At 42.0% G+C, this 20327-nt stretch overlaps 1 protein-coding gene across 1 annotated transcript in view; it reads left to right on the forward strand.

Moving 5' to 3' along the window:
- The window catches only part of Rassf2 (Ras association domain family member 2), a 44979-nt gene extending 37361 nt beyond the window's left edge, over positions 1 to 7618 (forward strand). Inside the window, exons 10-12 of the mRNA XM_027955017.3 lie at positions 65 to 186; positions 1355 to 1452; positions 3358 to 7618. Coding sequence (XP_027810818.1) covers positions 65 to 186; positions 1355 to 1452; positions 3358 to 3427 — 290 coding nt within the window. The 3' untranslated portion in view covers positions 3428 to 7618. The remainder of the gene's footprint in view (positions 1 to 64; positions 187 to 1354; positions 1453 to 3357) is intronic.
- The last annotated feature ends 12709 nt before the right edge of the window (positions 7619 to 20327 follow it).

Here is a 20327-nt window from a genome sequence, read left to right on the forward strand (position 1 = left end):
ACTTATGGTGAGAAAGGTATTACAAGCTGAATTCAAGGATGTTCCTGGTTGTGTGTGGTTCCAGAGAAGCAGAAGCTGAAGACCACTGATTACCCACTGATTGCCCGAATCCTCCAGGGCCCATGTGAGCAGGTCTCCAAAGTGTTCCTGATGGAGAAGGACCAGGTGGAGGAAGTCACCTATGATGTGAGTTCCCTCCTGGTTGGGTGGTCTGTCTTCAGAGGATGGGGATTTTGTTGGGGTGGAGCATGGAATTCCTTCTGGAATACAGTTGAGGACCCTACCAATACCTGGTTTTCATGAAGCCAGTTGAAGGTATGATCTTTGGGAATTGTTGGAGGAATCCTCTGGCGGAAAGTGATTTCCACAGAAGAAACAAATTTCATGAGTCTTTCTAGGATATTGGAAGAGGTTTGAGAGGTTTTATAAACACCCTCTTAAGAACTTCAAGAAGTATTTTTACCTTATGTATTAAGGTAAAAGAAGTTAAGAAATGTTTTTAACCATATGTATGAGTCAGGTTTTGCTATAATAACAAATATCCCCAAATTTTAGTATCTTATAACAGCAAACATTTACTTATTTTGCTCATGATTTTGCTGACTGGTGTCAATGGCTTTGCTTTAGGTTGTAGGCTGAGTTCATGTCTTCAGTGTGCTTCATTCAGAGACCCAAACCAAAGGGTTTCTGGGATATGTTCCTTCTGAGTGATGGCTGGAGCATGAGAAACCAGACCAAACCATGTAGGTGTATTTGAAGCCTACACTCAGATTTAGCATATATCCTGTTTGTACATATCCCATTGGCCAAAGGAAGTCACAAAACCAAGCTCAACATTAATTGGATGGAGAAATAAACTTCTCCCGTGGGGGAAAGTTGACATAGTAGGCAGAGATTCTGATGGGGAGGGGAAGACATTTCTTAACTTCAACATCCCAGCAAGCCTCTCCCAGCCTCTCTGAACCAAGTGCACATTTGAATACCGATTTGAGGCTTGAGAAACAAATCCTTCTTCTGAACCATGATGAGTCCTCAGATTCTCTTAAGGGGAGAGCAAAGAGATTTATTAATTATTCTGAGTTCAGTTCCTTCAATATATCACTGTAATCACTGTATCAAGAGAAACTGGACATCACCAAAATCATGGGCTAGAGACAGAGACGAAAAATGAGACTGTGTCATGTGAATGAAGCAATCTTCCTTGTGACTCTGAACCAGTCTTAGAAGAAGACTTGCATCTGGGATTTCAGGAAATCCTGGATTAGGGGGCAAATAGATTTCTCAAGGTTCTGCCCTGAAGGAGAGTAATGCATGCCAGGAGGGCACACACCCCATGTTGCTTCTTCCTTCCCAGGTGGCCCAGTACATAAAGTTTGAGATGCCTGTCCTTAAAAGCTTCATTCAGAAGCTCCAAGAGGAAGAAGATCGTGAAGTAAAGAAGCTGATGCGCAAGTAAGTGTGGTCACCAGGGTACTGGTTGGCTTTCTTTATGGAGGAACCCTCAATGACAGGGGCCTCTATCCAGGTGCCAAACAGAGACTGCGCCAGATTTCTTCAGGAGACTGGGGCTTATGGGCCTTCTTCGGGGGGCTACCTGTTGACAAATCCAAATCTCAGATGGGAACATGAAACTTAAATGTGCACCAATACACTTAGAGGCCTCAATATACTTAAGGGCATCAAAATGTCTTTCCTCTCCTTTTATGGAAGAACTTCAAAAAAAAGATATATGTTTTTAAATCTCTGTGGGGTCAGTTTATCCTGTGTATTACTGTTAGTCCATGTCATATTACTATAACAAAATACCCAAGACTTGCTAATTTGTAAAGAAAAGAGTTTTGTTTAGCTCCGAGTTTTGAGGTCCAAGAGCATTGCACTGCTTCTGCTTGACTCTGGTGAGGGTCTCATGGTAGATGGCATGACAATGGTGGGAACATGTGCAGAAGGGATCACATGACAAGACAGAAAGCCAGACAGGGATTCAGGAGCCAAGCTTGCTCTTTGTAACAACTAGCTCTTTCAAGAACTAACTGGGATCCTTTAAGAACTACATCAATCCCTTCAGAGGGCAGTGTCCCTAGTAACTTAAGTGCATTTCATTAGGCTTTACCTGTTAAAGGTCCCACTACCTCCCAAGGTCACCACAGTAAGGATCAAACTTCCGACATGAACACTTGGGAGACACACTCAAACCTTACCCAGACCACAGCTTCCTGCTATCTCAAGTGTGTGATCAGGCCCCCGGCAGCAAGTGGATGCCCACTCAGACAAGGGTCCTTGAGGAGCATTTGGTGAAGGAACTATTTACAAACACATGGCAGGGTCTGGGGTAATCTCTGGGGACAATGCAGTCCCCAGGGACAAGTGTTTGCCTCCATACCTGAAGGAGGGAGGACAATCAGGGCTGGCTGAGACCCGAGGTTCTGGAAACCCCTGGACTGTTACCTTAGCAGTGCAAGTGGTCTGAGCCCCTGACCTCTAAAATACTTTCTTTCCGCCCTTCCTCCTTTTCCAACATTTCTCTTCTGGAAGTTTCATTTGGCTTGAAAAAATCCAGGAAAGCTTTCTGGGAAGGATTTTCTGATTTCTTTGCCAAGGTTAGTCACAGAATCGACTGCACTTCATAGCCACAGTGGAACAATTGATTGATTTTTTTGCTACCAGAAAATAAAGCCAAAGCTATATTTGCTGTAACTGATGACAGCATTTACATTTGGCTGAACACTTACTCTGCCCTAGACTTTAAAAATAGCAGTGTTGTGCAAAACCCCAAACATGAGGAGTGTGTCCCATTTCGCCCAGCACCCGGTATCTGCAGTGCCATCATTCAGGGGCGTCGTGGGGAAACTGGACTCACCCACAAGCCGTGGACATCCCTATGTACTAGTTGCTATTGCCTCGACTACAAAATGCAGGTACAGGGGGCAGGTTGAATATAGGAAGTTGCTGTTTTGGTAGCCCCTCCCCACAAAAGGCTTAAATATTGGCAGTTTCATGTTCCAGCCTAGATGAGGGCTAACGAGCTACCGTGCATCTGAAGTGCTAGGCATGGTGCCTTGGGGATCCTAAGCTCTCAGTTAATAGACTGCTTATTATTATTATTGTTGTTGTTGTTTTCATCTTTCTCTCCTTCTTTAGCCACACGTTCTAATCATAGTAACATAATCTAAATTGGGTTTGACCTCTTGATTTCTTCTCATTCTGATGTGCAAATGAACCTAGCAATGAAGTGGCTAAAGAGTGGGCCAAAGATGGGGGCACAGGGACAGGACTACAGTGTCACCTGGGTGGTGGAGAAGATCACCCGAGGGTGGTGTTGCTGGCTGGCCCCTACCACAGGCTGTTTCTTGCTCCTAGGTACACCGTGCTCCGGCTAATGATTCGGCAAAGGCTGGAGGAGATAGCCGAGACCCCAGCAACGATCTGAACCATGAGAACAAGGGGATCCAGACACCCCAGGGGTTGCCGTTGACTTGAAACGATCCACAGGAAGCTGGGTTCTTTCCTTCCATGGAAATGTTGCAATGCAGATCTTTGCAGTGCCTGACCAGCCATTATTTGCTCCCTGGAGCAGGATGAAGAAGTCAGAGGACAAGTCCCCATCCCTGGATCCCTGCTGTCTTCTCTTTCACTCACAAGACTTCTGTTCTAAGGAGGACCCAAAGTGTGTGTGTGCGCACACATAGGATACATGTCCATGGGTCTCCCTGATATTTTCACATGCAATTAAATTCCAAGCCACCAGCACAAGTGCCATGAGGCTGGCAGATGAGCTGTTGATGGGCAGGAAAGTCAGGGGAGTCCCTATCCCAAGGGCTTTCAGCTAAAGAAGTGATTTCTCCCCTCTGGTGCCAGGGGGAAGCCACTCATATCTGCCTGTCTCTGACAGAGGAAGAGTCCCTCGAGCTCACCATTTGGGGGGTTTATATGTTAGTAGAGATTCTCCGTGTTTGCCTAGAAGGATCTGTGGAAGAGATCCTTGGAAATTAATAAAACAACAGCTTCATACCTTTGGGGCAAGTCTGATGGAAAGAAAAAGATAAACCTTCACATGGGGTAGATGCAATGAGTGTTCGTGAGTTTTTACACTGGAAATTTTGATTGTTTTAAATAACAAAGATGAATGTGCGATGCTGTGTGGATGCCCGGAAAGAATGGATCCTTCCTCCGTGCCACCTCTGTGGCCACCTGTGTATCTCTGCTTTCCAAGCTGCCAGCTCATTTCTCCAATGCTTCCTTGTGCTGAAGGAAAGTCTCTTGAATCAGTGGTCTGTCTGGCGGGCACATGGCAATGCCTAGTGGGTATGCCCAGGGCTTGTTTGGGGATGGTGGCCAGGAAGTTTCCAAGCTCCATCCTTAAGTCTCAAGAGAAGGGTAGAGGTCACCTGCAGAAATGACAGGTGCCTTTGTGCCCCACCCATCTTCACGTCAACAAGTCTTTCTGAACTTGGAGCCAGGCTGTGTGTGTTCATGGTCAAGACCTTACTCTTCCCAACCTCTGGATTCTTGGCAAGTTCCCTCACCTTGGATGTGGAGATGGAACCCCAGAGTAAGGACGTGTCCTGCTGCCCACTGAACGTGGTCTCAGGGAAGCTGCCTGGTGAGGGTGCCTAGAGAGGACAGAGCTTCTCTTTCAGCTTCTCAGCAGCCACTGTGCGGATCTTTAGAGCCAACCTCCCTGGGGGGAAAGAGCAGGGGCAGTGTGTCCCCTGTGACTCCAACGAGGAAGACTGCCAGGCATCTGGGTACCTGTGTGGCTAATACTGTTTATCTGGAGGGAGAGACAGATGTTTGGAGCCAGGTGTTGGGCTATGGAGATCAAGCAAGCAAGATCTGGAACTTCTAACAGAGGCACCTCGGCTCATGAGGGAAGGGGCGCGCCCATCTCTTTTCTACCTCCTCTCCAAGGACAGGTTTGGGGAAGGAGAGCCATGGCTGGTGCCTCCCACGGAAGGTGGGCCTCTGTGGCAGAGCTGTTGTTGCCCTAGGCACCCTCCCATCCCCCATCTGCACTCCAGGCCTTCTCTGTGGCCTATTTAAAAGGCTCATAGCTGTGGTCTTACTGTGGACTTCCAAAAAGATGGCACGCTGCCAGAGGCGCTTTGCAGGTGGTGGTGGGGGATCTCTTAGCAAGCTTATTTCCGCTGCAGGGCCAGCACCACCAGACCCCTGGGGCATGTGGTAGAAACCCAGAGGGGCTTAGGCTCAATCATACATTTCTGCAAAGTGCACAGAATTGGGGGGGAAGCGGGGAGGGGTTGTGTGTGGCAGTGGGGAGAAGTTTCCTTTGTTACAGATTCAAAAGATCAGTTTTGTGAATGCAAACAGAGAGGTTTGCATTTGAGAAAGGGATTTGGAGAATTTCTCTCCCAGTTATTTTTTATCACGAATGTTCAAAGCCTTTCGTTGCCCCAATAATTCTCCTTTGGGAACTGGGGGGTGGGGGAGAATTTCCACAAAGCTAATTACTAACCACTAATTCTTATTGGACAGCTATTTCTGGTTCATAAAAGTTCTTTGTAATTTGTACTAGCACCGCGATGATGATTGTGTTAAATATGGAAATGTTGCAAAATGCTAATTTGACAGGACACTTGCCAAGAACGTGATACCAAGCATTTTAAAGATGGGGTTTTGGAATAGAAGTGGGGGAAAAGTACATCCTACATCATCCACTTCCACTAACACACTTTTCTATTTTGGCTCATCCTGTAGAGATCATTTCTCACTTAACCTGATCAAGAATTTTGGAAACTTGACCAGGAGTGTAGCTCAACCTAGGGCCCATACTTAGCATGAATGAATCCCTGGGTTCAGCCAGCACCCAAAACAAACAAACAAAAAAGAACCCAAACAAAAACAGAATTGTAGAAACCTTTGAAATAGCAGCCTCAGCACAGTGTGGACCGGATTTTCTCACTGGTATCACATGGCCTTGCTGCTTTGAACTCCTCAATCTATTTGTGTGGGTTTATGTAATTGTGTGCAATGAACCTGAAATTGTGTGAAGAACAAAAGGCCAATGTATAGGGTTATTTTTTCCCCCCAACTTGTGAAAAGCAGTTTAGCTGCATCTGGCTTTTTTTTTTCTTTTGGGCAGAGGCTTATGTTACAAGGTGATCAAGTGAAGAAAAAAACCTGAATCTGTCTGACTGGGCTGGTGGAATTAAGCACAAGGTCACAAGGTCACATTCTCAGTGATCATATTAGTGGGAAAATTAAATGGACAGGTGTTATTTGGGAAGGGGCTGAAAAGCACAAATGACAGGCGTGTGCGCCCTGGTCTTTGGGCTGGATGGATTTCAACTTTGAGGTTAAGGTAAGAGGGTCTCAGGAGATTAGCCACCCATTCCTGAGACAAGCGTGGAGGCTGGAGGTCACTGTTTCCTTGAAGACAAGCTGGTACAGAAGCGTCAGATGCTTCAAAGGGGAAATATTTGCATCCTCCTCCTTACCAAAAGGAAAGCAATGCTCTTCTCAAAACTTCCACATAAAGACATTTTATCAGCATATCCATGGCAAATGATAACCCTCCAAAATCTGTTCTCCATGCAAAAACATCTTGGTGAGAATTGCTTCCTATGGAGTTGGGAGACTATTGCAGTGTCAGGAGACTAATGCAACCAAAAAAAATCAAGAAACTCTTAAGAAAAGAAAAGCTTTCTTATTTTTTGTACCAGGGATTGAACTCAGGGGCACTTGGCCATTGAGCCATATCCCTAGCCCCTTTTGGTATTTTATTTTGATACAATGTCTCACTGAATTGCTTAGCACCTTGTTTTTGCTGAGGCTGGCTTTGAACTCTCAATCCTCCTGCCTCAGCATCCCGAGCTGTTGGCTTTACAGGTGTGCACCACTGCACCTAGCTGAAAAGCTCTTTTTCAAAATGTCAAAAACCAGCCTAAAGCCACATTTTATTTAAAAGCTCTGTAACACAGAGAACTTGATATCCGAGATGATGTCTCTAAGATAGAAGTTTCTGTGTGGACAAGGGACTTGCAGTGTCTCAAGTGTCCAAACCATGACATTGAGAGTAAGATAGAGAGATTGCCTGGAGTCTCTCTTATACAACAGCATGCCTGCATTTTTGAGTGTCTACTTAAATTGTTTTACACAAAGCCTTGCTCAAGTCAGATAAGATATGATCTCCTAAATGTAAACATAGAAAGGAATGGGGCACCCCTTCTTTCAGACCTAACCAGAAGTGTTTACTCCGTCACAGGATGTTAAAGTGCCCCTCTGCCTGTCCCCACCTTTTAACTAAGCACAGAGAAGCACAAGCTGTGAAGAAAAGCCTCAGCTTCCCTTTGGGGTCTTCCTGGCAGATCACAGACCTGTTTCCGGGCTGATGGTTTCTGATGTGTAGTTACTAGTGTTTCTTAAGGGTTCCCCCTCTTGTTTGAGTTTTGTGAAGTATTCTTTTCCTAACTTGCCTTCCAGTCATGGTACCTAGCCTGGTTCAATGTTTGATTCTGAACTGATAAATAGATGCATTTAGGCATCTTAACATAATTTGACAAGGCCTCAGTAGGGAGCCGAACATTTTTTGTAACCTTTTAATATGTTTTAATGCACCTGATTTAGCTCTTATTGAAATAAAGCACTTTTTAAAGAGAAATCTGTCTGTGGGTGGTTCTGTGTATATCTGTTGGAAGGAGAGTTCTGTGCTGGGAGAGAGTAGTGATAAGGTCAGAGACAGGAGTGGGAAGGCCCCCTGAGAGGTAAGTTCATTTTCTTCCCCCAGAGTTTATGGTTTGAACAGGCCCAGATCTGGCTGTAATGTTCTTAGTCCATTTTCTGTTGCTATAACAAAATACCTTGGATGATGTAACTTATAAAGAATAGAGGGTTTGTTTAGCTCATAATTTTGGAGAACAAGAAGTCTAAGAACATGGAACCAGCATCTGCTCAGCATCTGGTGAGGATCTTCTTGTTGCATCATTGCATGGCAGGGGGCATCCCATTGTGGGACAAGGCAAGTGGGCCAGAGAGCTCAGTTTGAGAGGTTTTTTATTTCTGGTGCTAAAGTTGAACCCAGGGCCTTGTGCCTGCTAAGCACATGCTGTGCCTCTCCTATATTCCCAGACTGAGAACTCTTGTTAACAAAGCCACTCCCTCAATAAGCCATTAACCCATGAGTGGATCAATCCATTCATGAGTACAGGGCTCTAATGACCCACTCACCTTCCAAAGGTTCTACCTCTCAATACTGCTGCCTTGTGAACCAAGTTTCCAGCACATGAATTTGGGGGATATGTTCAAATCATAGCATGTTCCAAATAAAAAATGAAATGAGTATATCCTTATGAGGCTCGAGTTGAGGCCCCTGGGGAACCAGCAGTCATGGAGGAAGGAGCTAGGGACTGCCACATGGTGAGGCCAATTTCACTCAGACTCACCGCTGGCTTGTTAGGACCAACTCTGTGAACCTTTTTTCTAAGACTTAATTTTTCTCACCTAAAACAGCCATGCCACCCTGCATAGAGGTGGAGACTTGGGTGTACCTCTGTTGAAGACAGCCCTCTAGTGGTCTACAAGGGTAAGGCTTTCAGATTGCAGCCCAAGTTAATTTTTTGTGTCAACTTGGTCAGGCTATGGTACCCAGATATTTGCTCAAACAGTAAACTAGATGTTACTGTGAGATTATTTTTTTAAGATGAGATTAACATTTAAATCAGACTTTGAGTAGGTTGCCCTGTAGAGTGTGGGTGGGCCTCATGCAATCGGTGAAAGATCTTGAGATAAAAGACTGAGGACCCCTGCAGTAGAAGGAGTTCTACTTCTGGCCTGCTTTTGGACTTAACTGCTACACGAGTCACATGAACCAAGTCCTTAAAACAAATTTCTTTCTCCATCTACATAGGTGTGTGTGTGTGTGTGTGTGTGTGTGTGTATGACTACTTATACATATGTACAGTCAGACATCTATATCTGCAGTTTCTTCACTTGCTAAACCAACCGTGAATCAAACAATAATTTTAAAAAATTCCAGAAGGTTCTTAAAAGCAAAACTTGCATTTGTATGCAACCAGCACTATACTGAATCCACATGAATGCAGAGGTGTGTGGACGCGTGTTCTGTAGCTCCTGCCACTCACGGATCCTCAGTCTGTCCCCAGCACTTGTTACAGCATCGTTTGTCTAAAACATTGTTCACGTATCATGTAGTTAGATCTGTGATGGCTACATCTGTATTGGACATGTACACACATTTTTTCTTGTCATTTTTCCCTAAATATTATAGCATAATAACTATTTACATATCATTTACATTGTATTAGATATTCTAAGGGATGATTTAAAGTCTACAGGAGGATGTATGTATGTTACATGCAAATACTATGCTATTTTACTTAAGGGGCTTGAGCCTCCATGGGATTTGATATCTACAGAGGGTCCTGGATCGAATCCCTCATGACTTAACAGTTGTCTTCCTAGGAAACCTGGCCATGTAGCATAAATAATGTCCATCATAATTTGGCCTCTAAGTAAAAATCAAGACAAGGGCTGGGGATGTGGCTCAAGCGGTAGCACGCTCGCCTGGCATGCGTGCAGCCCGGGTTGGATCCTCAGCACCACATACAAAGATGTTGTGTCCTCCAAAAACTAAAAAATAAATACTAAAAAATAAATACTAAAAAATTCTCTCTCTCTCTCTTTAAAAAAAATCAAGACAAGATTTTTTTTTTTTTGTACTTGGGATTGAACCCAGGGGCGTTTAACCACTGAGTCACATTCCCTTTTTATATTTTATTTAGAGACAGGGCCTCACTAAGTTGCTGAAGCTGGTTTTTAACTCGCGATCCTCCTGCCTCAGCCTCCTGAGCCACTGGGATTACAGGCATGCGCCACTGTGCCCAGCTACTGTTAAGTTTTAAACACAATTGAATGGGTTATTGGAAAGTTTAAATACAAACAAACACTATTAAAAATTGAATTTGGGTAAAATTGACATTGATAGTTTCATTTTAGAACCATGTAAAATAGAAAGTATATCTTGCATTTCATGTTTAGTATTTAGGTATGTAAGTTTAACATGTAAGTATGTAAGTTAACTTTGTGTAAGGATTAAATTATTAGTATGGATACTAAGGAAAAACCTCAAGAGACTCTTTAGTTTCACTTGCTCTTAATGGATTTCAAAATCACTAACTTTGGAGGTCACACAGCTGGGCAATACATTGTGAGTCTACCACTAACTTTGCTATAGATAGCACCTTTGACGTGTGGGTTAAAATGATAACAATTGCCTGGGTTATCTTCAGGGACCTGAAGGCCAATTTGCTGAAAACACTGACCCCTCCACTTGCGCCTGTAGATAGATGACCAATGGGTGACTGGAACAGGAGGAAGAGGCTTGGCATCTCTGTTTTCTATTGTGCCTGTCTTCTTTTCTGCCTTAACCTTTGAGTCAGATGCTCCTCAGCTCTGCATATGGACATGAGGAACATCTGAGAAATATTTTTTCCAAAATAATAATCTAGGATTAACTTGATCTAGACTCACCCGGTCTCCTCCTGCTTCAAAGCTAAAGACAGCAACCTGTTGCCATGACTGGAAACACCAGACTACCAAAGGAGTTTGAAAAGAGGAGGCACCCAAATTCCCAGAAAGAACATGAATGTGCCTTCCCTTTAATAGCCTATCTTCCTCATTATCCTTATCCTATATCTCTAACTCCTCAACTTTTTTTTTTTTTTTGGTGGGGGGAGTATCCAGCCCTATTTTGTCTAATGCAATTTAGAGACAGGGTCTCACTGAGTTGCTTAGCAATTTGCTTTTGCAGAGGCTGGCTTTGAACTCATGATCCTCCTGCCTCAGCCTCCTGAGCTGCTGAGATTACAGGTGTGCACCACAGCTACTCCTCAACTTCTTGGAGTTGAGAAATTGATCTGCAAGCAGAACTCCTACTTCTCCATTCTTTGGTCACTGAATAAACTTGTGCTGTCAATACTCAGCATTTGGTTTTGGTTTTTGTTTTTCAAAACTTGAATCGAAAAATAATCCTGCTGTAGGTAACAGCATATACCCTATAAGTATGTAAATTAGCTTCAGAAGTTTTAAACCATGGGCCCCTTGGTAGGAACCATAGGTCCTGGTTTGCTTGGAACTGTTCCACTTTATGCCTGTTGTTCCAGTGTAATTATAAACAGCACCCCCTCTTACTATGAAATGCCCATGTGGATGGTAAATACATTCCTTCTACCCACTGGCCAAAGAGCAGTTTACAATTTTAATGAAAAATGAGAAGTTTTAAAGAAGCAGTCATAAGTTTCATTGAAATGTTGTTTAAACTTTAGGATAGAACTGAAACTTCAACACATGTTTTGATAGAATGCAACGTATATTTCATATGTCTTGTTAACTCTGATTTAAAAATTCTTGAATTAGAACGTGTGTGTGTGTGTGTGTGTGTGTGTGTAGTTTTAAAACTGGACACATAGTCTTAAAAACTCATGGCTTTGGTTTTTTTCTTTTTAATTTGAAAATATATTGGGCCAGAGATGTAGCACAGTGGTAGAATCCTTGCCTAGAACGTATATGAGGCAGTGGGTTCCATTCCCAGAATTTAAAAAAAAAAAGTATTTATTTTCCAGCTTTATTGAGGTATAACTGACAAATAAAAATAAATTTGTATATATTCAAGGTGTACAGCCTGATGACTTTGATATGCATATATATTGTGAAATGATTACTACAGTCGTGTTAATTAATATATCCATCACTACACATAGTCCACTTTGTATATGTGTGTGAGGACATAAGATCTACTCTTAGCAAATTTCAAATAAACAATACAGTATCATAATTAAAATGACCATACTGTACATTAGATCCTTAGCACTGATTCGTATATATATATATATATATATATATATATATATATATATATATATATATATATTTATTTTCTTTGCACTGAGGATTGAACCCAGGGTGCTTAATCATCAAGCCACATCCCCAGCCCCCTTTCTGTTTTTAATTTTCTATTTAGAGACAGGGTCTTGCAAAGTTGCTTAGGGCCTCACTAAATTGCTGAGGTTGGCTTTGAACTTGAGATCTTCCTGCCTCAGCCTCCCGAGCTGCTGGCATTACAGGCCTGTGACACCTCGTCTGGCCTGAGTTTTCAATTATAACACCAAAACACAACAGCAAAAGCAAAAATAAAACAAATAGAACTACATCAAATTAAAAAGCTTCTACACAGCAAAGGAAACAACTGGCAAAATGAAAAGACAACTTACAGAATGGGAGAAAATGTTTGCAAACCATATGTCTGAGAAGGGGTTAAAATCCAAATATTATTCAACAATTTATGAGTCTGAACATCCCCTGCTCGTCACTAAGGCCCTCTAAGCTGCCCCTGGTGCCATTGACCTACACCTGTGGAGCCATCTCGGGTGAGCAGCACCCAGGTTTGGGTACAGCAAAATCCTCCACTGGGAGAAGCCGGGCTTCAGGAGGTAGCTGGTGCCCACACTGGTGCCGACAGCGTGGGCAGGTCCTGCCAAGGGAGAGTGATTATGTCTGGATATAATTTTGGGAATAAATTGCTAATGAGAACCCCCACACATACTGAATGCTGAATGTCTGGGGCTATCCAAAGCCTTGAATCCAAAATAATGTCAAGGAAAGTTCCTCAAGGTAAGGGCATATTTGAGAAATATGAGAAATGTAGTTTTGGTTAAAGTTCCTTTAAACAAAATTTGGCAATAATACAAATTACCACAAAAAATAATTCAAGTAATTTGGTCCAAAGCTCTTGAGTTAGCTAAGCAAAAAGAGCCAACTACAATATTTATGACCCATTAAAAAAAACTAGGAAGTAAAAATGAAATTGAAAATGCTCAGAATGATCTAGAGAAGAATGATTAGAAATACCCACTGAATTTTGCAAGGTTGCCCAAACAATGAAAAACTACAGAAATATAATGTATGTCTAGTTCTCTCATCTAATAAAAAATAAGAAAATAAAATTAAAAAATGGAAAGATACACTGCATCGATGGATCAGAAATTTAACAGCTCTCCCCAAACTTGCGTATAGATTGGAGTTATTCCAATAAAAAGCTGAGTAGGTTTTCTCATGCCTTCTTATTTCTTTTAAAACAACGATCCAAGTAAAGTAAAAACTATACCCATAAATATTATTCAGCCATTACAAGTATAATCATAATGTTTGTGTAGAAACATGGAAAATAATATTATGTTAAATAAACGAAAGAGCTGATGTTTAATATGGACGTTGACCTATTTGGAAGAAAAGCTTATGGGAACACTTAACCTCGTAAGTGGTGGGATTAAATTTTCTTCATTCTTCTGTTACATTGGATTTAAAATTTAAATTTCCTGTTAAGTCCAAAAATATTGAGGATTCAGAAACAAATAGGACTCATGCATGCTAGGCAAGCACTCTACCACTGAGCTACACCCCAGCCCCAGAATCCCTGTGAGACGCAGTCCCCTTACATCAAAATCGTGTGTGTGTGTGTGCGCGCGCAGCAATACATACACATAGGTTTATACTTGTAATTATAGGTTTATAATTGTATTCTCAATGCTCCTTTCAGAAATTAGACAAGTAAAAGCTTTCAAAGGGAGAAAAAAAAATATGGTAAATTTCAGAAACCTGAGGTCAACCAGAATGTGCCATCAGACTACTCTACTTTCAGTTGTCACATTTTGATACTCCCTCCACTAAGAACTGGTACCAAATGCAATGCCTGTTGGCTAAGCAAGCTCTCTGCAGGGTGTATTCTGGATAAACGTGTGCCTCGCCCCACCTGGACACACAGGAGAGTCCTGCTCCCTGTCCCACCCAGTGCATCTGAGGTTGATGGAGGAGCTGGGACACTTGGCAAGAGACTGGGAACAGTGGCAGTGAAGATTATTTCTGGGCTGACTCAGATAATTATCAAATAAAGAATTTTAAAATAATTCACTCGGGTATCTATTCGGGTCCTTCCAGGATGTGCACACTAAGTCAACAATAAACAACCCTAAAATAACTGACTCTCAGCAATCTCAAAATGCCCTTAGAATTCCCCCACCCCCAAAACTTCAAGAATCCTAAAGAGCACCAGGGGACTTGTTAAAACGCTGGGCCTCCTACCAGAGTTTTTGATTCAGCAGATAGTAGTGGGCTGGGAATTTGCATCTCTACTCAAGTTCTCTGGGGATGCTGAGAACTTTCAGTCCACGTAGGTCATGAGGTTCTAAATGAGTCAAAGGCTCACAATGCCATCACCTGGGAGTTAAAAAAAATTATTATTTTGGTTCAAGAGCTTGAACTCAGGGGTGCTTTACCACTGAGTACATCCCCAATTCTTTTAATTTTTTTATTTTGAGCCAGGGTCTTACTAAGTTACTTAGGGCTTCACTAATTTGCTGAGGTTGGCCCCAAACTTGAGATCCTCCTGCCTCAGCCTCCTGAGTCACTGGGTTATCTGGCATGAGCCACTGTGCCAAGCCCTGGGGAGGTTTGAAAAACATTGATGTCTGTTTAATACCAAGAGATTCTGATTTAACTTCTGGGGTGTGGTTCTGACAACATGATTTTTATTTATTTATTTATTTTTTAGTTGTAGTTGGATACAATGCCTTTATTTTATTTATTTTTTTTTTATGAGGATCAAACCCAGGGCCTTGCACCTGCAAGGCAGGTGCTCTACCGCTGAGTCACAATCCCAGCCCGGTTCTGACAACATGATTTTTAATACTGCACCTGCTACCACTTACCATTCTCCCATCCCTGTGTGTCCTGAGTTTGAGAAGCTCTTCACCAAACAATCCTAAAAGATTCCAAATCCAAACAATGAAACATGATCACATGTAAAATACCTAAACATTATAAACAACAGAAGTACCTAATGCTGTTCATCAATCCTAAATTTTAGATCCTAAAGGATACTGAAAAATTCTAAATAATGCTTAGCAGCAAAAACTTAAAACAAAAACAAACAAGCAAACAAAACGCTAAAAGACCATAACAATTGAAAAAGACCTTAAATAGCCTTAATGACGTCAAGTTTTGGAGTCTAGTTGGGCATGGTGGTACCCCTGTAGTCCTAGCTATTCAGGAGGCTGAGGTAGGAGGATCATTTGAGCCCAGGAGTTTGAGGCCAGCTTGGCAGCCCAATGAGACCCCATCTCAAAAACAGATAAATAAGCCACCCACAATGACACATACCTATAATCCCAGCAGCTCAGGAGGCTGAGGCAGAAGGTTTTTGAGTTCAAAGACAGCCTCAGCAATTTAGTGAGGCACTATACAACTCGGTGAGACCCTGTCTCTAGATAAAATATAAAAAAGGGCTGGGGATGTGGCTCAGTGATTAAGCACCCTGGGTTAAATCACTGGTACAAAAAAAAAAAAAAAAGATAAATTAAAAAGGTCTAAGAGTCACCAAATGAATTATGACCCTGGCTGATCCTAACTGACTGTAAAAACTAAAAAGTTTAAAACCTAAACTTAACACAAAAATAACCCTAAGTGATACTAAATGAATTTCAAAAAATCCTATATAATTAGAAGAGATTCTAAATGGCCATAAAACATTCTAAATGATCTTTAATGGCTTCTAACAACCAGAAGTCCTTAAACCTTGAATGAGTCAATTAGAAAAATAAAGAACACAAATGATATTTATTGACTCTAAATGACTTTAAACCTCTCTTAAAAATTCCCAAGTCCTCATCCAGCCTACCTCCACCTCACCTGGCTAAGCCCCCCTCCTCCTGGGACCCCATTACCTCTGCCCTCCTGGACAGTGCTGTGCTTTGGCTACCCTGGTCTTACTGTCCTTCTTACATGCTAAGTCCCCCAATTTCTGGGATTTACACTTGTCACTCTCTCTTTCTGGAACATTCCTCCCCCAGTTCATTACATGCTTGGCTCTTTTTTGATTCAGCTCAACTCCTGCTTCCTACTGAATTTCCCTGAGCACCTCAGTCAGCTGCCAATCACCCTCTGCGACCACTGTCTCCAAAGTACTTTTCACTCTCTGAACATATATGACAATTTATGCGTCTAAACTCCAGGAGGGTATTCTCAACACCTCAAGCAGTACCCAGCTCTTGACAGGTACCTTGATAATATGTGTGTAATGAGCGAGTGAATACCCAGATGTATCCTAAACAGAAAGATCTTCAAATGCCGGCTACACCAATGCTAACAACATCAAAGGCCTGAACCAGATTCCCTGCCGATTTAATACCCCCTAAAATGGTCTTAGATCATCCCAGTAATCACCACAAATGGTCCTAAATCCTTTGTGATCCTAAATGTCACGAGCCATCCATGGGCTGTGTGTTTGGACTGTTTTGCAAAGTAGCCAAATGAGGGCATAGGCCTGGCACTGCCAACTCCCTTTCAGGGTTTGACTGTATGATGCAGGTGTGTCTCCCCCTCTAGCTCTGCCTAAGATCCCACACAGCACCTGAGATGGGTGTGACTTGCCAAGGTGTCAATCAATCTGCCAATCACAAGACGTCATGAAGCAAGACTCCACCCTTGAAATCTTATCCTTCCCTCTGATGTCCCCCCTACAAAATAAACCAAACGGGGGCTCAAGCTGTCTTTCCAGCATGGAAGATGACCCTTAAGGTCGCAGAGCTGTCCCGCCTTTTGTGAATTTTTGCCACTTTCTTAGCTTAACTTTGCAGCCAGCCCTTTTAAACCCAGTTTGTCTCATCTGCACGGGTCGTGACCAAAACCTAAACTACCCAAAATGATCTAGAACCTCAAACATTCTTAAATATTCTAAGGTGTATAAATCACTCAAAGCAATGGTAAAGGTGAAATGGTCTTCCATGACTTTATTTTATTTTTTTTAAAGAGAGAGAATTTTAAAATATTTATTATTTTTTAGTTTTTGGTGGCCACAACATCTTTATTTTATTTTTATGTGGTGCTGAGGATCGAACCCAGTGCCCTGCACATGCCAGGTGAGCGCACTACCGCTTGAGCCACATCCCCAGCCCCCTTCCATGACTTTTAAATGGCACCAAAGGTAAACCACTCTTAAAGTCTAAGCAATCAAAAACAAAACAAACAAACAAACAAAAAACCCAACCAAACAAAAAAAACCCTTGAAAACCTTAAATGTCTCTAAAAGACCTTCAATATTTTTGAACCCCATACAATGTTCTGATGCAGAAAGTGACCCTAATTCTAAGGATTCTATAGAGCCCAGCCATTTAAATGATCCCATGGCTAATGTGTCTAACACCCTTAAAGTCCTCTTCCTTGCAAATATCGCAAGTGATCCTAAACCGTCTGGGTTAGTCAGCTCTCCATTGCTATGACAAAATACCTGAGACTAACAACTTAAAAGGAGGAAAGATTTATTTTAGCTCATTATTTCAGGTTTCACTCCAAGGTCACTTGACCTGTGGCTTTGGGCCTGTGGTGAGGGAAGAACATGGTGGTGGGGGGCATGTGGTGGAACAAAGCTGCCCACCTCGATGCAGAAAGGGAGAGAAAGAGGCTGGCAACCCAGCCTTCCACACGTGAGCTCTCAGGAGACATTTAAGATCTAAACCATAACATTATCCTAGAACACAGCTCTTTGGAGTGATCTTGTTAAAATGTTGCTTTTGATTCAGCAGAGCTGGTGTAGGACTTTAGGATCTGTCTTTCTAGGGGATGTCCGTGGTCCTGGGCCCATAGACCACACTTTGAACAACGCAGCTAGAAGTTATATGATTTCCAATGACCTCCAAGTATCCCAAAAAACTAAAACTGCCCTACATTCTAAGTCTTCCTCAAAAAACTTAACTAAATCTTAAACAATTCTAAACATCCTCAGGTTTCTTAAATGATGCTAAAAGCTGTAGGCTCCAAATTACTCCCACATGACTTTAAACTAAGCCCCAAAGACTCCAAATAATCCTAAGGATCCCAGTAGACGCTAAAAAAAAACTCTTACACTTTTTTGCCTCTATAAAGGACCCTTGAAAATTCAAATTTACTTTATAGGACTCCAAAGCCCAACAGTTCAAAGGACCCTAATAGTTCCAAGGGCTTCTAAATGCACATATAATGCCCAAACTAACTTAAATCGAATCAATCCAGAATTATCCTAAACCCCAAAAGACCTTAAACAGTTTCAAAGAAGCCTAAGTCCAACAAAGCTGACTTTCCCAGTCTCAAGGACAGTAATACTAACAACTCCAGTGACCTTGACTTTAAGAACTGGCAGTTCTAAGCAATGGAGCAAACACCTTGTCACAGACCTGTCCTAATGCTGACTACCTCACATCTACATCCCAAAGAACAGGGCTCTGTGTATTTACCTTGACTTAAACTCTGTCTGAGGGACCTGTTGATACAGAACCAGAAGATCCTGAATTCCAAATGACAGCAGATATATCTATGGTTGGACCTACTTACCTGATACAGACAACTTTAAAGCCTAATGACCATAACTAATGACCCTGAACTCCAAACTTTGTAAAGGACATTAGAGATAACCCAGAACCCTAATGCTGTATCACCCACACCTCTTAATGATCATATGTCTTCACTCCAATAATCCCCATGACATGAGAACAATTACAGAGACACCTGGAGTCTTTCTTAGACTTAAATGTGACTTTGACTCTGATCCTAAGGGCCCTAAATCCTAATAAACCTAATTTTAAACCCTAATCCCTGAACAAAGAGAAGGTAGTATTAACATAGTCCCAGAGTGATGATAGATTCTCCTGATGAAGACCACAGGGCCTCACCCGGCACTCCCTCCCCTCAGCCCCACATGCATGCCATCCCTTGAGGGCTTATTACAAAACAAGATGAAGTAATGCTTACATATATGTAAATCCATTTGCCTTTTGAACTGGAATCCAAAAATCCGTCCAAGGGCTATAAACCATGTTTTTTTTTTCCCACTTAGTCACTGAAATTCAAACTGAATTGGGATGAAAATAATGCTGATTATAGGCTTTATGAGACTAATTTTAAGCTATCCTTATAGTCGTGATGTTGCTCTTTGGGCCAGCGTGACATTTAGCATGTTGAAGAAATAAAGGGAAGAAAAATCCAGGAGTCACCATTTTAAGAACAAGCCAACCACAAGAATTCATGCAGGATATTGTAACTGAATCCTACCAAGTGATAATGAATTTAACTGTGTTATTCCCCCAAGGAAGATGCTCCAAAAATGCATTCCCACCCAGAGTATTCCAGAACCATAATACTGTTTCTTGGGGGACATACTAAAAAGATAATATTTGGGTTTCAATGAACAACGTAAGTGAGATTCAAGTCTTGGGTAATAAAGAGTGGTCTCACAGGGGGTAATAATGTCTTTATTTAGAATTAGTAGAGAAAGAATATTAAATTCTACAGACCTAACACAAAATTAGTTCTGCTAACTGAAAGTCGCGATGTCAAGACATAAAGATAGCCAGGTGTGGTGGTGCATGCCTGCAATCCCAGTGACTCTGAAGGTTGATGCAGGAGGATTGCAAGTTGAAGGCCAGTCTCAACAACTTAGCAAGACCCTGTCTCAAAATAAAAAATAAAAAGAGCTCGGGATGTAGCTCAGTGGTAAAGCACCCATGGGTTTAATCCCTGGTACCAAGAAAGAAAGAAAGAAAAATAAAGATATAATGATGCATGAAAATAGCTAGTTGGTAAAAAGATACACATGGGATAATAGTATATCTATAAAGATACAGAAAAAGATCCACAGGATATAAGTGCTAAAGGTTATCTTAAGAGTAAGATGGGGGATACGGTGGTGAAGGATTGAAAGTTTTAGAATTTATTTCTTGACTGACTGACATGGACGTGGTTTAAAAAGACAAAATAGGGAGTTACTATGATCAGTCCCATTTAACTGATGAGGAAACTGAGACTTAGTAATTGATTTAGTGGCTTGCCCACTAAGTGAGGGATCAGAAGGGGGATCTGAACCCTGCTTGTCTTTGAAGCATGGATGCACAGGACCTTCTGCCTCCTTGATCTCACTCTAGCCTCCATTTTCCTAATTGAGAGGTTCAGGATCAGAGCAGTTAAGACATTTGTGTAAGATCACACAGCCAGCAAGGGGGTGGAGCCAGGATTCAGATTGAGCGGGTCCAAACAGCCCTGCTCTACTACAAAGTAGAAATCTGAATTTCTGCTCAGACCTCTCAGGAGCTTAGTTCTCAGGCTGTAACAGAGTTAGAATCTTTTTATGCCCCCACCCTCAACCAAATGTTGACGAACCCACTGAGGATTTAGGCTACCAGCTAAGACCCAAGCTTCTAATAGGAAGAGAGTATGCACTCTTTGCTATTGATCTTTTCCATTTCAAATATATTAACAGATTCTGTTGTCTC

This window comes from Marmota flaviventris, chromosome 2 (assembly GCF_047511675.1).
Source record: "Marmota flaviventris isolate mMarFla1 chromosome 2, mMarFla1.hap1, whole genome shotgun sequence".
In the NCBI taxonomy this organism is placed as follows: Eukaryota; Metazoa; Chordata; class Mammalia; order Rodentia; family Sciuridae; genus Marmota; species Marmota flaviventris.